Below are 12,709 nucleotides of genomic sequence, written 5' to 3' on the forward strand. Positions count from 1 at the left end.
CCCCAAGCTGTCATGGCTCTTGCACGGTGGTGGACGACGTGCAGGGAGGCAGAAGTAGCTGGGTTCATCGTTGTAGTCCTCATCATGATCATCTTCCAGGCCTTGAGATTCTGGGCAGACCCTCTCCATTGACCCAGAGATGCCAAGCAGCCACGCTATTTTTCAGGACGCTTTGGGCTGCAGCAAGCAGGAGGATCCCACTTATCCTGCTGGAGCCCGGGGTCACGCAGGCAGGTGACACTGACAAGCAGTGTGCCAACCTCCGCAGCCTCAGCAACGCTCGTGGGGGAAGAGGCAGTCTCCGAAATCCCTCCACTTCGATCAGCAGGGCGTTCGGGAGTGAGCGGAGAGGAGGAGCAGGCACCTCTGTGGGCAGAACAGGAATCCCTGAGGTCTGTGATGTCATCGCATGACATCGCCTGCTGTGAGGCTGTGACCGGGGCCGGGGGTAGGGGAGGAACCAATCAAATCACAGAATCACAGAATCACAGAATCACAGAATCACAGAATGTTCGGGGTTGGAAGGGACCTCTGTGGGTCATCTAGTCCAACCCCCCTGCCAAAGCAGGGTCACCCAGAGCAGGCCGCACAGGACCACGTCCAGGCAGGTCTTGAATATCTCCAGAGAAGGAGACTCCACAACCTCCCTGGGCGGCCTGTTCCAATGCTCCATCACCCTCAGAGGGAAGAAGTGCTTCCTCATGTTCAGACGGAACTTGCTATGCTTCAGTTTGTGCCCATTGCCCCTTATCCTGTCGCTGTGCACCGCTGAGAAGAGTTTGGCCCCATCCTCCTGACACCCACCCTTGAGATGTTTCTAAGCATATATTAGGTCCCCTCGTAGCCTTCTCTTTTCAGGCTGAACAAGCCCAGCTCCCTCAGCCTCTCCTCATAGGAGAGATGCTCTAGTCCCCTCACCATCCTCGTAGCCCTCCGCTGGACTCTCTCCAGTAGCTCCTCATCTCTCTTGAAGTGGGGAGCCCAGAACTGGACACAGTACTCCAGATGAGGCCTCACTAGGGCAGTGTAGAGGGGAAGGAGAACCTCCCTTGACCTGCTGGCCACACTCTTCTTGATGCACCCCAGGAATGCCATTGGCCTTCTTGGCAGCCAGGGCACACTGCTGGCTCATGGTCAACCTGTTGTCCACTAGGACACCCAGGTCCCTCTCCACAGAGCTGCTCGCCAGCAGGTCCACCCCAAGCCTGTACTGATGCATGGGGCTGATCCTCCCCAGGTGCAGGACCCTGCACTTGCCCTTGTTGAACCTCATCAGGTTCCTCTCTGCCTAACTTTCCAGCCTGTCCAGGTCACGCTGAAAGGCAGCACAGCCTTCTGGTGTATCTACCACTCCTCCCAGTTTGGTGTCATCAGCAAACTTGCTGAGGGTACACTCTAACTCTTCATCCAGGTAATTGGTGAAGAAGTTAAACAAGACTGGGCCCAGTACTGACCCCTGGGTGACAACACTAGTTACCAGCCTCCAACTAGACTCAGCGCCGCTGATGACAACCCTCTGAGTTCTGCCATTCAGCCAGTTCTCAATCCATCTCACTGACCACTCATCCAGCCCACACTTCCTGGGCTTCCCTAGGAGGATGTTAAGGGAAACCGTGTCGAAAGCCTTGCTGAAGTCTAGGTAGACAACATCCATGGCTCTCCCCTCATCTACCCAGCCAGTCATGCCACCGTAGAAAGCTAGCAGATTGGTCAGGCATGATTTCCCCTTGGTGAATCCAAGCTGAGATGTTACGTCCCGACCCGTTCCTCCCCAAACTGGGGAAGGGGGAAGCCGAAGACTCAAGAGCCAACCCATCCCGCCTGTCCAGAGCTGCTGGGAAGTGAAATGCAGTGAGGGGGGAATGACTCACAGATTAGGAAGGGCTTTGTACACCCATGCTAATCCTGCACCGTAACCTTTGGATTACAGCAGCCAGTGCGCAGCGCAGGACGCAGACGGAGCCACTTAGTTTGCTTCCTCCCAGCCTCAGCGATGAGCAAGCGGTGGCTGCCACATCTGGGACAAATCCAAGGATTTTTGGGTCAAATCCAAGGTTCACAGCTGCTTGCAAGTGGTCATACATGGACAGGAGACTGGAACAGCAAGTGATGTTGTCTGGGACGGAAAAGCTGGTGAGAAGCATCCTTGTCCCATCATCAGTGTTGCAGAACAGGGCTTCACGTGGCTAAGGGCGACCACCAGCGAAAGCACAGACTAGAAAGCAGCAAGAAAGCAGCTCCAGACATCACCTGTGATGTGCAAGCACTGCCAGTGTCATGTCTGGGATGAAGATTAAGCAGCAGTCTCTCCTCCAGAGACCAAGGTTACTGAGGCAGTTTAAGATCTGTGGCAACACAAACATGGCTGTTCAGATGAAGGATGTTATGAGACCAGGGGAAGACAGCAACCTTGTAGCACACAACTCACCACATAGAGGTCAAAGTGAACAGCTGCCTAAAAATTCCCATCAGGAAAAAGCACTTTGGCACTGAACTCTGCCAGCACCCACCCCCTCACCACCCTGTAGCATCCAAGCCAGGGGCAGTTTGGCCAGATACAGGAAATTTTGTTGTAAACCTGGGTAAACCTGGGGTCAGAAAACTGGGGTGAGTAACCTAAATTCATCAGAAAGGTTGAGGGGTGACCAGGTGATAAAGAAGTTCTTAGTAGTTTCTGCGATGACCGTTTTGTGCATCTGAAGGTTGCCCAGAGGAGCTGTGGCTGCCCCCTCCGTGGAAGTGTTCAAGGCCAGGCTGGATGGGGCTTTGAACAGCCTGGTCTGGTGGAAGGTGTCCCTGCCCATGGCAGGGGGGCTGGAACCAGATGATCTACAAGGTCCCTTCCAACCCAAACTGTTCTGTGGTTCTGTGGCTCTATGAAGAAAGGTCACTTCATGCCCACAGGTGACCCTGCCAGGATAAGGCTGAGACCCATCTTCAGTGATTACATGGCGAGTTTGGACTGCAGGGTCTCACAGGTCTTTCGGGGGTGACGAAGGCAGGCGGTTTAGGTATACCCGTCCACGCCAGCTCCAGCCAGGAGAGGAAGGGCATCCTCTCCAGCCAGCGCCTTCCTTAGCCAGCCCGGCTAAGCCAAACGCATCCTTAGCCCGCACTGACACCGACTGCGGAGGAAAGGCACTGCCACAGCTCACACGTGCGGAAACTTCACAACTCCCTCAAGGTTTTTGACCACCACCACCCCCTTTACCCAGCTGCAGGAACAGGTGCACAATCTCTAGACTTTGGATTTCTGGCCCAGGTGGTGGCCAGCTGCAGAAAAAGAGGTAGGAGGACCTAAGGAGCTTCTGCTCACTGAAACCATGCGCAGCAGCACCCGGATCTCTGCTCCTCCCCTTCCCCACCCCACCAAGAAGGGGCAAAAGAAGCAGATGAAATGCAAGGGGTTTGCTCATCGCTGGTTCTCGCTGGCACAGCTATGGAAAGGGATGGGCACACTGCTGAAGAGCGCTGCGTCCCGTGCTGCTGTGCTTCCTCCTGGCTCCGACACGGCAGCTCAAGTCAGCCGGAGCTGTGGCACAGCCTCTTACGCAGAGCCCACCACGGCTGGACCTTGCAGCTCAGAGCCTGGGAAACACTGGCTGCTGGCTCTGCAGTGCCAGAACAGAGCATCAGCAGCTCAAACTACATCACTCTCTTCAATTTGTACTTCCTCACAAGAAAAGTATAGCCATGAAGAATAAAAGCCATGAATCAGAACACACACATTCGAGCACGTGAGAGCAAATGGTTTTAATACACGTTGTAGTGGGAGATCAGTGGTCTCGGTCCATATATTCATCTGCGGGAACCACACAGAATTGATTTCAGAGCTCTTTTTAGGCTTCATCTTCGGAAATTTTGCCGGTAGATTGAAGGACGTCAGCAAGAAAATGCAGCGACTCCACTCCAGAGGCGAGCTGTCCGATGGACCAGGTTGCGCCCAGTATTATCTTGTGGAGGCTTTGCACGACGAAATCTATGTTGTGCTTCACTGGCCCCAGGTTGGTCATTTGGCTCGCTCTCAGGTTTTCGTTCTCCACCTTGGAGCTCTCCAGCTCTTGCTGGAGAATGGAGACCTCCTGCTTCAGCTTCTCCACGTTGCTTTCTGCCTGCAGAGCCCGCTGGGTCATTAACTGGAGACTCCGCTCAGTCCGCTGGGCAAAGGGCTGTAGCTCTCGGACTTCCCTCTCCTGTTTAGCCAGGCTGGCCTTCAGCTGCCTCTCCAGCCTCCACACCGTGCATGCCTGGCTCTCCAAGGAGCCCTGCATGCTCTTGATCACCTTCCTGAGCATGGCGTTCTCCTCCCTGAGCACGTTGTCGGTCAGCTGCAGGGACGGGAGCTCCCTGTCCGCAGTGGCCTCCTCGGGCAGCATGTGGGACTCTCCTCCCCTGGTGCACTCTGAGTACCCCGGATAAGGGTCGCTGGCATGTTCCCATGGCGCAAAGGCGTCCATCCCCAAGCTGTCATGGCTCTTGCACGGTGGTGGACGACGTGCAGGGAGGCAGAAGTAGCTGGGTTCATCGTTGTAGTCCTCATCATGATCATCTTCCAGGCCTTGAGATTCTGGGCAGACCCTCTCCATTGACCCAGAGATGCCAAGCAGCCACGCTATTTTTCAGGACGCTTTGGGCTGCAGCAAGCAGGAGGATCCCACTTATCCTGCTGGAGCCCGGGGTCACGCAGGCAGGTGACACTGACAAGCAGTGTGCCAACCTCCGCAGCCTCAGCAACGCTCGTGGGGGAAGAGGCAGTCTCCGAAATCCCTCCACTTCGATCAGCAGGGCGTTCGGGAGTGAGCGGAGAGGAGGAGCAGGCACCTCTGTGGGCAGAACAGGAATCCCTGAGGTCTGTGATGTCATCGCATGACATCGCCTGCTGTGAGGCTGTGACGGGCGGAGGGCGGGGGGGTAGGGGAGGAACCAATCAAATCACAGAATCACAGAATGTTCGGGGTTGGAAGGGAACTCTGTGGGTCATCTAGTCCAACCCCCCTGCCAAAGCAGGGTCACCCAGAGCAGGCCGCACAGGACCACGTCCAGGCAGGTCTTGAATATCTCCAGAGAAGGAGACTCCACAACCTCCCTGGGCGGCCTGTTCCAATGCTCCATCACCCTCAGAGGGAAGAAGTGCTTCCTCATGTTCAGACGGAACTTGCTATGCTTCAGTTTGTGCCCATTGCCCCTTATCCTGTCGCTGTGCACCGCTGAGAAGAGTTTGGCCCCATCCTCCTGACACCCACCCTTGAGATGTTTCTAAGCATATATTAGGTCCCCTCGTAGCCTTCTCTTTTCAGGCTGAACAAGCCCAGCTCCCTCAGCCTCTCCTCATAGGAGAGATGCTCTAGTCCCCTCACCATCCTCGTAGCCCTCCGCTGGACTCTCTCCAGTAGCTCCTCATCTCTCTTGAAGTGGGGAGCCCAGAACTGGACACAGTACTCCAGATGAGGCCTCACTAGGGCAGTGTAGAGGGGAAGGAGAACCTCCCTTGACCTGCTGGCCACACTCTTCTTGATGCACCCCAGGAATGCCATTGGCCTTCTTGGCAGCCAGGGCACACTGCTGGCTCATGGTCAACCTGTTGTCCACTAGGACACCCAGGTCCCTCTCCACAGAGCTGCTCGCCAGCAGGTCCACCCCAAGCCTGTACTGATGCATGGGGCTGATCCTCCCCAGGTGCAGGACCCTGCACTTGCCCTTGTTGAACCTCATCAGGTTCCTCTCTGCCTAACTTTCCAGCCTGTCCAGGTCACGCTGAAAGGCAGCACAGCCTTCTGGTGTATCTACCACTCCTCCCAGTTTGGTGTCATCAGCAAACTTGCTGAGGGTACACTCTAACTCTTCATCCAGGTAATTGGTGAAGAAGTTAAACAAGACTGGGCCCAGTACTGACCCCTGGGTGACAACACTAGTTACCAGCCTCCAACTAGACTCAGCGCCGCTGATGACAACCCTCTGAGTTCTGCCATTCAGCCAGTTCTCAATCCATCTCACTGACCACTCATCCAGCCCACACTTCCTGGGCTTCCCTAGGAGGATGTTAAGGGAAACCGTGTCGAAAGCCTTGCTGAAGTCTAGGTAGACAACATCCATGGCTCTCCCCTCATCTACCCAGCCAGTCATGCCACCGTAGAAAGCTAGCAGATTGGTCAGGCATGATTTCCCCTTGGTGAATCCAAGCTGAGATGTTACGTCCCGACCCGTTCCTCCCCAAACTGGGGAAGGGGGAAGCCGAAGACTCAAGAGCCAACCCATCCCGCCTGTCCAGAGCTGCTGGGAAGTGAAATGCAGTGAGGGGGGAATGACTCACAGATTAGGAAGGGCTTTGTACACCCATGCTAATCCTGCACCGTAACCTTTGGATTACAGCAGCCAGTGCGCAGCGCAGGACGCAGACGGAGCCACTTAGTTTGCTTCCTCCCAGCCTCAGCGATGAGCAAGCGGTGGCTGCCACATCTGGGACAAATCCAAGGATTTTTGGGTCAAATCCAAGGTTCACAGCTGCTTGCAAGTGGTCATACATGGACAGGAGACTGGAACAGCAAGTGATGTTGTCTGGGACGGAAAAGCTGGTGAGAAGCATCCTTGTCCCATCATCAGTGTTGCAGAACAGGGCTTCACGTGGCTAAGGGCGACCACCAGCGAAAGCACAGACTAGAAAGCAGCAAGCAAGGAGCTCCAGACATCACCTGTGATGTGCAAGCACTGCCAGTGTCATGTCTGGGATGAAGATTAAGCAGCAGTCTCTCCTCCAGAGACCAAGGTTACTGAGGCAGTTTAAGATCTGTGGCAACACAAACATGGCTGTTCAGATGAAGGATGTTATGAGACCAGGGGAAGACAGCAACCTTGTAGCACACAACTCACCACATAGAGGTCAAAGTGAACAGCTGCCTAAAAATTCCCATCAGGAAAAAGCACTTTGGCACTGAACTCTGCCAGCACCCACCCCCTCACCACCCTGTAGCATCCAAGCCAGGGGCAGTTCGGCCAGATACAGGAAATTTTGTTGTAAACCTGGGTAAACCTGGGGTCAGAAAACTGGGGTCAGTAACCTAAATTCATCAGAAAGGTTGAGGGGTGACCAGGTGATAAAGAAGTTCTTAGTAGTTTCTGCGATGACCGTTTTGTGCATCTGAAGGTTGCCCAGAGGAGCTGTGGCTGCCCCCTCCGTGGAAGTGTTCAAGGCCAGGCTGGATGGGGCTTTGAACAGCCTGGTCTGGTGGAAGGTGTCCCTGCCCATGGCAGGGGGGCTGGAACCAGATGATCTACAAGGTCCCTTCCAACCCAAACTGTTCTGTGGTTCTGTGGCTCTATGAAGAAAGGTCACTTCATGCCCACAGGTGACCCTGCCAGGATAAGGCTGAGACCCATCTTCAGTGATTACATGGCGAGTTTGGACTGCAGGGTCTCACAGGTCTTTCGGGGGTGACGAAGGCAGGCGGTTTAGGTATACCCGTCCACGCCAGCTCCAGCCAGGAGAGGAAGGGCATCCTCTCCAGCCAGCGCCTTCCTTAGCCAGCCCGGCTAAGCCAAACGCATCCTTAGCCCGCACTGACACCGACTGCGGAGGAAAGGCACTGCCACAGCTCACACGTGCGGAAACTTCACAACTCCCTCAAGGTTTTTGACCACCACCACCCCCCTTTACCCAGCTGCAGGAACAGGTGCACAATCTCTAGACTTTGGATTTCTGGCCCAGGTGGTGGCCAGCTGCAGAAAAAGAGGTAGGAGGACCTAAGGAGCTTCTGCTCACTGAAACCATGCGCAGCAGCACCCGGATCTCTGCTCCTCCCCTTCCCCACCCCACCAAGAAGGGGCAAAAGAAGCAGATGAAATGCAAGGGGTTTGCTCATCGCTGGTTCTCGCTGGCACAGCTATGGAAAGGGATGGGCACACTGCTGAAGAGCGCTGCGTCCCGTGCTGCTGTGCTTCCTCCTGGCTCCGACACGGCAGCTCAAGTCAGCCGGAGCTGTGGCACAGCCTCTTACGCAGAGCCCACCACGGCTGGACCTTGCAGCTCAGAGCCTGGGAAACACTGGCTGCTGGCTCTGCAGTGCCAGAACAGAGCATCAGCAGCTCAAACTACATCACTCTCTTCAATTTGTACTTCCTCACAAGAAAAGTATAGCCATGAAGAATAAAAGCCATGAATCAGAACACACACATTCGAGCACGTGAGAGCAAATGGTTTTAATACACGTTGTAGTGGGAGATCAGTGGTCTCGGTCCATATATTCATCTGCGGGAACCACACAGAATTGATTTCAGAGCTCTTTTTAGGCTTCATCTTCGGAAATTTTGCTGGTAGATTGAAGGACGTCAGCAAGAAAATGCAGCGACTCCACTCCAGAGGCGAGCTGTCCGATGGACCAGGTTGCGCCCAGTATTATCTTGTGGAGGCTTTGCACGACGAAATCTATGTTGTGCTTCACTGGCCCCAGGTTGGTCATTTGGCTCGCTCTCAGGTTTTCGTTCTCCACCTTGGAACTCTCCAGCTCTTGCTGGAGAATGGAGACCTCCTGCTTCAGCTTCTCCACGTTGCTTTCTGCCTGCAGAGCCCGCTGGGTCATTAACTGGAGACTCCGCTCAGTCCGCTGGGCAAAGGACTGTAGCTCTCGGACTTCCCTCTCCTGTTTAGCCAGGCTGGCCTTCAGCTGCCTCTCCAGCCTCCACACCATGCATGCCTGGCTCTCCAAGGAGCCCTGCATGCTCTTGATCACCTTCCTGAGCATGGCGTTCTCCTCCCTGAGCACGTTGTCGGTCAGCTGCAGGGACGGGAGCTCCCTGTCCGCAGTGGCCTCCTCGGGCAGCATGTGGGACTCTCCTCCCCTGGTGCACTCTGAGTACCCCGGATAAGGGTCGCTGGCATGTTCCCATGGCGCAAAGGCGTCCATCCCCAAGCTGTCATGGCTCTTGCACGGTGGTGGACGACGTGCAGGGAGGCAGAAGTAGCTGGGTTCATCGTTGTAGTCCTCATCATGATCATCTTCCAGGCCTTGAGATTCTGGGCAGACCCTCTCCATTGACCCAGAGATGCCAAGCAGCCACGCTATTTTTCAGGACGCTTTGGGCTGCAGCAAGCAGGAGGATCCCACTTATCCTGCTGGAGCCCGGGGTCACGCAGGCAGGTGACACTGACAAGCAGTGTGCCAACCTCCGCAGCCTCAGCAACGCTCGTGGGGGAAGAGGCAGTCTCCGAAATCCCTCCACTTCGATCAGCAGGGCGTTCGGGAGTGAGCGGAGAGGAGGAGCAGGCACCTCTGTGGGCAGAACAGGAATCCCTGAGGTCTGTGATGTCATCGCATGACATCGCCTGCTGTGAGGCTGTGACCGGGGCCGGGGGTAGGGGAGGAACCAATCAAATCACAGAATCACAGAATCACAGAATCACAGAATCACAGAATGTTCGGGGTTGGAAGGGACCTCTGTGGGTCATCTAGTCCAACCCCCCTGCCAAAGCAGGGTCACCCAGAGCAGGCCGCACAGGACCACGTCCAGGCAGGTCTTGAATATCTCCAGAGAAGGAGACTCCACAACCTCCCTGGGCGGCCTGTTCCAATGCTCCATCACCCTCAGAGGGAAGAAGTGCTTCCTCATGTTCAGACGGAACTTGCTATGCTTCAGTTTGTGCCCATTGCCCCTTATCCTGTCGCTGTGCACCGCTGAGAAGAGTTTGGCCCCATCCTCCTGACACCCACCCTTGAGATGTTTCTAAGCATATATTAGGTCCCCTCGTAGCCTTCTCTTTTCAGGCTGAACAAGCCCAGTTCCCACAGCCTCTCCTCATAGGAGAGATGCTCTAGTTCCCTCACCATCCTCGTAGCCCTCCGCTGGACTCTCTCCAGTAGCTCCTCATCTCTCTTGAAGTGGGGAGCCCAGAACTGGACACAGTACTCCAGATGAGGCCTCACTAGGGCAGTGTAGAGGGGAAGGAGAACCTCCCTTGACCTGCTGGCCACACTCTTCTTGATGCACCCCAGGAATGCCATTGGCCTTCTTGGCAGCCAGGGCACACTGCTGGCTCATGGTCAACCTGTCGTCCACTAGGACACGCAGGTCCCTCTCCACAGAGCTGCTCGCCAGCAGGTCCACCCCAAGCCTGTACTGATGCATGGGGCTGATCCTCCCCAGGTGCAGGACCCTGCACTTGCCCTTGTTGAACCTCATCAGGTTCCTCTCTGCCTAACTTTCCAGCCTGTCCAGGTCACGCTGAAAGGCAGCACAGCCTTCTGGTGTATCTACCACTCCTCCCAGTTTGGTGTCATCAGCAAACTTGCTGAGGGTACACTCTAACTCTTCATCCAGGTAATTGATGAAGAAGTTAAACAAGACTGGGCCCAGTACTGACCCCTGGGTGACAACACTAGTTACCAGCCTCCAACTAGACTCAGCGCCGCTGATGACAACCCTCTGAGTTCTGCCATTCAGCCAGTTCTCAATCCATCTCACTGACCACTCATCCAGCCCACACTTCCTGGGCTTCCCTAGGAGGATGTTAAGGGAAACCGTGTCGAAAGCCTTGCTGAAGTCTAGGTAGACAACATCCATGGCTCTCCCCTCATCTACCCAGCCAGTCATGCCACCGTAGAAAGCTAGCAGATTGGTCAGGCATGATTTCCCCTTGGTGAATCCAAGCTGAGATGTTACGTCCCGACCCGTTCCTCCCCAAACTGGGGAAGGGGGAAGCCGAAGACTCAAGAGCCAACCCATCCCGCCTGTCCAGAGCTGCTGGGAAGTGAAATGCAGTGAGGGGGGAATGACTCACAGGTTAGGAAGGGCTTTGTACACCCATGCTAATCCTGCACCGTAACCTTTGGATTACGGCAGCCAGTGCGCAGCGCAGGACGCAGACGGAGCCATTTAGTTTGCTTCCTCCTAGCCTCAGCGATGAGCAAGCGGTGGCTGCCACATCTGGGACAAATCCAAGGATTTTTGGGTCAAATCCACGGTTCACAGCTGCTTGCAAGTGGTCATACATGGACAGGAGACTGGAACAGCAAGTGATGTTGTCTGGGACGGAAAAGCTGGTGAGAAGCATCCTTGTCCCATCATCAGTGTTGCAGAACAGGGCTTCACGTGGCTAAGGGCGACCACCAGCGAAAGCACAGACTAGAAAGCAGCAAGCAAGGAGCTCCAGACATCACCTGTGATGTGCAAGCACTGCCAGTGTCATGTCTGGGATGAAGATTAAGCAGCAGTCTCTCCTCCAGAGACCAAGGTTACTGAGGCAGTTTAAGATCTGTGGCAACACAAACATGGCTGTTCAGATGAAGGATGTTATGAGACCAGGGGAAGACAGCAACCTTGTAGCACACAACTCACCACATAGAGGTCCAAGTGAACAGCTGCCTAAAAATTCCCATCAGGAAAAAGCACTTTGGCACTGAACTCTGCCAGCACCCACCCCCTCACCACCCTGTAGCATCCAAGCCAGGGGCAGTTTGGCCAGATACAGGAAATTTTGTTGTAAACCTGGGTAAACCTGGGGTCAGAAAACTGGGGTGAGTAACCTAAATTCATCAGAAAGGTTGAGGGGTGACCAGGTGATAAAGAAGTTCTTAGTAGTTTCTGCGATGACCGTTTTGTGCATCTGAAGGTTGCCCAGAGGAGCTGTGGCTGCCCCCTCCGTGGAAGTGTTCAAGGCCAGGCTGGATGGGGCTTTGAACAGCCTGGTCTGGTGGAAGGTGTCCCTGCCCATGGCAGGGGGGCTGGAACCAGATGATCTACAAGGTCCCTTCCAACCCAAACTGTTCTGTGGTTCTGTGGCTCTATGAAGAAAGGTCACTTCATGCCCACAGGTGACCCTGCCAGGATAAGGCTGAGACCCATCTTCAGTGATTACATGGCGAGTTTGGACTGCAGGGTCTCACAGGTCTTTCGGGGGTGACGAAGGCAGGCGGTTTAGGTATACCCGTCCACGCCAGCTCCAGCCAGGAGAGGAAGGGCATCCTCTCCAGCCAGCGCCTTCCTTAGCCAGCCCGGCTAAGCCAAACGCATCCTTAGCCCGCACTGACACCGACTGCGGAGGAAAGGCACTGCCACAGCTCACACGTGCGGAAACTTCACAACTCCCTCAAGGTTTTTGACCACCACCACCCCCCTTTACCCAGCTGCAGGAACAGGTGCACAATCTCTAGACTTTGGATTTCTGGCCCAGGTGGTGGCCAGCTGCAGAAAAAGAGGTAGGAGGACCTAAGGAGCTTCTGCTCACTGAAACCATGCGCAGCAGCACCCGGATCTCTGCTCCTCCCCTTCCCCACCCCACCAAGAAGGGGCAAAAGAAGCAGATGAAATGCAAGGGGTTTGCTCATCGCTGGTTCTCGCTGGCACAGCTATGGAAAGGGATGGGCACACTGCTGAAGAGCGCTGCGTCCCGTGCTGCTGTGCTTCCTCCTGGCTCCGACACGGCAGCTCAAGTCAGCCGGAGCTGTGGCACAGCCTCTTACGCAGAGCCCACCACGGCTGGACCTTGCAGCTCAGAGCCTGGGAAACACTGGCTGCTGGCTCTGCAGTGCCAGAACAGAGCATCAGCAGCTCAAACTACATCACTCTCTTCAATTTGTACTTCCTCACAAGAAAAGTATAGCCATGAAGAATAAAAGCCATGAATCAGAACACACACATTCGAGCACGTGAGAGCAAATGGTTTTAATACACGTTGTAGTGGGAGATCAGTGGTCTCGGTCCATATATTCATCTGTGGGAC

General features: G+C 55.0%; 2 protein-coding genes across 2 annotated transcripts; both read right to left on the bottom strand.

The window, feature by feature from the left end:
- Positions 1-3,839: 3,839 nt before the first annotated feature.
- Positions 3,840-4,525, bottom strand: LOC142364663 (endosome-associated-trafficking regulator 1-like). The gene is made up of 2 exons (XM_075444642.1): positions 4,517-4,525; positions 3,840-4,475 (listed from the first exon to the last, which is right to left on the bottom strand). The coding sequence occupies exons 1-2, from the start codon at positions 4,523-4,525 to the stop codon at positions 3,840-3,842; spliced, it is 645 nt and encodes a 214-aa protein (XP_075300757.1).
- Positions 4,526-8,279: 3,754 nt separating this feature from the next.
- On the bottom strand, positions 8,280-12,700 carry LOC142364668 (endosome-associated-trafficking regulator 1-like). Its single transcript, XM_075444655.1, has 2 exons — positions 12,659-12,700; positions 8,280-8,915 (listed from the first exon to the last, which is right to left on the bottom strand). Exons 1-2 carry the CDS (start codon positions 12,698-12,700, stop codon positions 8,280-8,282), a joined length of 678 nt encoding a protein of 225 aa, XP_075300770.1.
- Positions 12,701-12,709: the final 9 nt, after the last annotated feature.

The sequence above is a fragment of the Opisthocomus hoazin genome, chromosome 2 (genome assembly GCF_030867145.1).
Source record: "Opisthocomus hoazin isolate bOpiHoa1 chromosome 2, bOpiHoa1.hap1, whole genome shotgun sequence".
Taxonomy (NCBI): Eukaryota; Metazoa; Chordata; class Aves; order Opisthocomiformes; family Opisthocomidae; genus Opisthocomus; species Opisthocomus hoazin.